The 5,785-nt window shown below is 41.7% G+C and overlaps 1 protein-coding gene across 1 annotated transcript; it reads right to left on the bottom strand.

Annotated features, from left to right (window-relative positions):
• Window positions 1-3,010: 3,010 nt before the first annotated feature.
• On the bottom strand, window positions 3,011-4,663 carry LOC127301504 (uncharacterized). The gene is made up of 2 exons (XM_051331760.1): window positions 3,329-4,663; window positions 3,011-3,286 (listed from the first exon to the last, which is right to left on the bottom strand). Exons 1-2 carry the CDS (start codon window positions 4,646-4,648, stop codon window positions 3,263-3,265), a joined length of 1,344 nt encoding a protein of 447 aa, XP_051187720.1. The 5' UTR covers window positions 4,649-4,663; the 3' UTR covers window positions 3,011-3,262.
• Between the last annotated feature and the right edge of the window lie 1,122 nt (window positions 4,664-5,785).

Here is a 5,785-nt window from a genome sequence, read left to right on the forward strand (position 1 = left end):
GAATCCATCAGAAAAAGAAGACATACCAATTTGATCTAATTTGAAGCAAGGGACTACAACTGCCCGTAATAAGTGCGAAGAAATTTGAAAAATGAACATAAATTTTTTAGAATCAGAACAAATTTCAAAAATGAACAATTATAGATTAATAAATTAATAATGTGAACAATTATACAATTATAGAATAAAAAATATGAATTAATTTTTTTAGTATCAGAACAAAATTTGGATTGATCAATTTTTTTAACATAAACAAGTTCCGAATGTGATAAATTTGAAGTTTGAAAAAATTTCAAAGATGAAAAAATTTCGAATGTGATAAAATTTCTAATTTGAACAATTTTCAAAATTGATAGGATCAGAACAAAATTCGATATTGAACGAGTTTAAACTCAAAACAAAAATTCGAAAAATGAACAAATTTCAAGTTTGATCTAAGCTGAACAGAAAAAAAATATTAAAATAAAGAAAGTAAAAGGAAAATATTATGAAGATCAAAAAACAAACAAAGGAAATAAAGGAGAAACCAAACGATAAATTTAAAATAGGAAATCAAAAAATTAAAAGAAAACATGTAATCCGGGTCTGGGTGTGTTGACTGGCTTCCTGTCTGCTCCCGAGTAAAAGTATGTAACAGCAATCAGTAGCCCGTCTCGTCCATCAGGTGACATGCACCTTTTGCATGTCACCGTGTGACATGCGGCCTAAATTCAAATTTAAACATTGCAAAAAAATTTGAAAAAAAAACATGCATGTTCGCAACACATATTAAGATAATCCCTAAAAATTTCAGATCAAAATTCGAAACACACATCGAGAAACAAAAAAGAGAAATCTGTCATGAATAGTTCCCGAATTCAAATCTGAGTTTATCTATAGACTATTCACATTTGAGTTTCTCTTTTTTGTTTCTTGATGTATGTTTCAAATTTTGATATGAAATTTTTAGAGATCATCTTCATATATGATGTGAACATGCATGATTTTTTTTCAATTTTTTTTGCAATATTTATTTAGATTTAGGCCGCATGTCACACGGTGACATGCAAAAGGTGCATGTCACTTGATCTCTATCCCTCGTCCACCATCAGTGACGGTGACACATGAGAAAAGAGAAGAGACACAATCGTGATTAAATGGGCCAGGCCATGCACGTGGGGTATGCGGCGCGCCCGATAGAGCTCGCTTTGAGCGGTGAATAGGATTCACCGCGGAGAATAGGGATTGCCGATGGACCCGCACCGCTAGAACTAGGAGTAAATAGGTGGAAGCCTGGCCGGCAACCGTTGGGCTATGGCCTATGGGGGCTTTAATGGTCTTCATAGTTCCATCCTTTGCAGATTTTGCGTTTGTCTAATGTGTTGGCCTGGTCCAAGTAATCTGATCGGGAGCATCGTGCCTAGTACATTTTGGCAATGCAATGCCTAATACGCACGTGAAATAAAAGGGTAGGACTACGTGAAGGCCGACGAGGGAAGATTCGTGCCCGAGCGACCCTCACGTGATGGACACGTGGTAGCAATCCCAGTGATTTCGAAACCAGCGCGTCGGGGACGTGGAAGTACGTACTAGCATCCAGGTCCAGCTGAACGAGCATGCCAACAACATGGGCGCATCCACCGAACCCATCCAAGTACGCGAAGAGCCAACATACGCGTACATACCATCATCGATTCACATCGCATGCATATCTCAAAGTGTAGCAACTTCGTTCGAATATAAGTTCAAATCCACCAGAGTCTCCCACCACCTGTCCGCAAGGGCTCAAATCTGCGGTCATCCTGATCACTTGGGAGATCTGGAAAGAGAGAAACGCTCGGGTTTTCAACAACAAGGAGCAAACGCCCCCGACTATCTTTCAGAAGATCAAAGACGAGGGCGCAAACTGGATCTTGGCTGGCGCAAAGCATCTTGCGGAAATCATCGCCTAGCAGCCTTTTTTTTCCGGTTTTCCTACCATGTGAACTGCTTTTGGCTTTTTTCCCCCTTTTTTGGCCTAGGCCGTAGCATGTTTGCTCCTACTATATCAATATAAGAGGCAAAGCTTTTGCCTCTTTCTTCAAAAAAAAAAGTACTTACAATCATGCACACGAGTAAGTATAGTCACGCACACGAACAAATACAGGTACAGTCGATTACACAAGTCAGATACAGTCGCGCACACGAGCAAGTACTGATACAGAAGTACAGTCGTACACACGAGTAAGTACAGTTACAAAAGCACAGGTAAAGTAGCGCACACGAGCAAGTACAGTTAGTGAGTAAAGCGAAAAAAACCGTATCAAATACACTAAAAACAGAAGTACTTATCAGTTGAACCACGAGTACAGTTACGTACACACCACAAATACAACCATACTAGTATTGGAAGTACGGAAAAAAAAGTATCTCAAAATATATCAACATTATGAAGTACGAGATATTTTTCTGTTTGGTTTTACATTTTGTACACACTGGGGACATCTATTCCATTCCTATGAGGGAAAGTGGATTTCCCAAGTTGCTCTTTTTTTCAAGAAAAACAAGAAGATACACACACATTGCAGTGGAAATCTTTATATTGGATAAACGAAAGGGTATAAATCACATGAACCATGAAGTTGTCTAAATGAATATATGCAAGATTCAATTGGTCAAAATAGTTGAGATGTCAAACTTAATTGACGTGAAATTATTGTATATTTGATGGCTAAAACTTGATGATCTGGACAATAAGAAGAATAAATAGATGATTTGCATAGCTTGTACATAGAGATAGATCATGATTAATGAATCCTAATAGGAACACCGTGTACAGTGTGGTTTTTGTTCGCTCTGATGCGCACGTAGCTTCTCTCTGCTTGTTGTGTTTCTTGTTTGCAAATATCCGCTCCATGGCCTCCCACATGTGCACCTCACTTACGGTTGTTTCTTATTGCATCTCCTGCGCTCGGTGGTTGCATCCACTGTTGTAGTTAACTTCTCGGGGCCAACCATTGTGACGCCATCGTTTCTTTTTTTTTTAGACATAAGCAAACCAACTAGCACAGTATACTGAGTACAAATTTTAGATCTACTCGGTCTACACTTTGAGATTGCAAGCCAGAACTAATACTGTGACCATTAAGTTGATGACAGGCACTAGAAGGTCAATGCCCAACACTAGCTGCAGCGATTCACTGCTATACAACTTGATAGGGCATGCAACATTAAGTGTATATATTAGGATGCTACATAACTAAACAATGAATCTTGATTCTTGAGGTACATATATATGGTACTCCTATATTCCTCTGCTTCCGATCCCCTGCTTCACAGTGTGAGTATTAACTTCATTTCCACATGGAGCTTTTGTGGACGATGAGGGGATCAAACCAATCTTTTCAGCAATACACAACTTCTTTTTCGCATAATCATAATATGTCTTGGGTTGCCTTTCATGTCTTGTAACATAGTCCATGATCAACTGATGGGCTTCTTCAGCCGCCTTTTCACCAATGTGATCCAAGAAGGGTTTATACAGCTCTTTCAACGGATGTAAATTTGGCTCAAACTCAGCCTGGATTGCAAAAATGGAAGAGTGCTTGCCATTGGTGTAGAGACGCTTCAACGCATCCTTGAAGCTCAGCTTTTCCCCAGTAAGCAGCTTCCACATCTCAAATAGAAAATCAGCATAGGGCACAGACCAAATATAATTAACCTGCAAGCTGCGCCTAAATTCAATGCAGCCTGATCTAATTAAAGTCTTGTAAACATTGGGATGTACTGCTGCAATCTTCAGTGTATGATAATAGAACAGCCTCTCAATTCTTGACTCACAGGTCGTCCTTGTTATGTACCATCCAATCAACTGAGTTGTACTTAACAATGTTTCCCAGAACTTGACATATTCCTGATCACTCTCAAGCGTACTACAAGTCCTGCGGTAATATTCCCACTTTTCATACTCACCAGTATTCCGAAGCACGAGTCGCTGGTAGTCCTGAAAGTCAGCATATTGGCAGTATACATCATCGAAGTACCATTCAAAACTGCGCTCATAATCCAAATAGTACTCATTGGCATCGAGATCGTCATTAGGGAATAGCCCTGACAGTGTTTCATCGTCCATATCCTGGTATTTGTCCTCATAAGCTCTGATGCGACACAGCGCGAGACGTCGATTCAGCATTGTTAGCTGCTGCTCGTCAAGGAAAAGAAAAGACTCATCATCAATAGCACCTCCGTAGTAGACAAAGGGGTTGTCCTTCAACTGCCGGAGACAACCATCGATCTCCTTCTCTAGCTTATCATCATCCCAGTGAAGTCCGTCGATTTCCCCTTGCCCTTCTTTCAAGAAAGGAAACCATACTGTGGCTTGGACCAATCTATTCTTTGAATAGCCCTGAACTACCTGCTTTCTAGAATCAGCAGAGGCTTTCCCCTTTCCGGCATGAGCAGAGGTTTTTCCCTTTCCGGCACCAGCAGTAGCAGAGGCTTTTCCCTTTCCGGCACCAGCAGAGGTTTTCCCCTTTCCAGCACAAGCAGAGGCTTTTCCCTTTCCGGCACAAGCGGAGGCGGAGTAGGAGGCGGAGGCGGAGGCGGAGGCGGCGGCGGCGGCGGCGGCGGCGTCGGCGTCGGTAGGCTTTGGGTGGTGCCGTGGTGCCGTGGAGGATAATTGTGACGCCATCGTTGTAGCTTTACTGATTTGATGGACATATGTTCTATATTGTTTTCCAGATAGGAAGGTTGTGCCTCCCACACCATACCAGGTGAAGGTCGATGAGGACGACATAGACAACAACCTCCCCACGCCCTGCTAGGCTAAAGAAGGGGACCCCGCGATCCGGTGTGCTCTCCATGGAAACCATCGTCATTGATCTCCCCACGCGCAGGCAAAACAAAAAACCGATGTTGGCTAGCGAATTAGTCGGAGTTTCCAGCGTATGATTCCTCCATGTAGGTATTCTGGTAGTGGATCCGTGTCCAGCAAGCTCGAATCAGCCATGTTGGTGCCTCCATGTTTGACGCTGGAAAACTTTTTTAAAAAAACTTTTGATGTTGCAAAAAGGGTTTCTAGAACATTACAAACATCTCACCGTTTTGTTGTGTACCCATGAGTTAAATGTTACAATGATTTTTGGCATGTGGTACAAAGGATATCTTTGATGCTTCAATTATGCTTATATAATAATCGCTCCCTTCCTAGATATAAGGTGTATAGTTTTTGGCATGAATATTAAAGACCACCCCCCCCCCCCCCCCCCGCACACGCCACCTCGCCTCTCGGTTTCCCCTTTCAACTACGATGGTTTAGTGGTTCACCCCTTCTCTGTTTCTCCTAGGAGGTCGAGCAGGTTTGACTGGGCATTCGACTGTTTGCCTAGCCATCATTTGTTTGGTTCATCGCTTCATTGTTTGAGTCACAGATAATGGGTAGTGACAGATAGATGATGATCCAACAATTCATGAAGAGGAAACCCTCACCAACATCGATGATGATGAGCACTTGTCGATCCTCGCTTGTCTTTTACAATTACAAGCAGAAAAGCTAAAAAATGTTGGGCTCGAAAGTGGAGATTTGAAATTTGGGAGAAGAAGTCGAAGCCAAGGCGATGATGGAGTGTCATGCCATGCTATATGGCGACAATTTCGCGGACGTGACAATAAATATCCTACAGGATTTTCCGCGGCATTATAGGATGAATAAGGAGTTGTTCACGAAGCTATTTCATGTTGCGAGGGAGTACTATACCTACTTTGTGGTGAAAAAAAGACGTCTACCGATAGCCCAGTTTCTCATCAATTCAGAAATGCTTTGCTTCTT

Source organism: Lolium perenne, chromosome 5, assembly GCF_019359855.2.
Source record: "Lolium perenne isolate Kyuss_39 chromosome 5, Kyuss_2.0, whole genome shotgun sequence".
Lineage (NCBI taxonomy): Eukaryota > Viridiplantae > Streptophyta > Magnoliopsida > Poales > Poaceae > Lolium > Lolium perenne.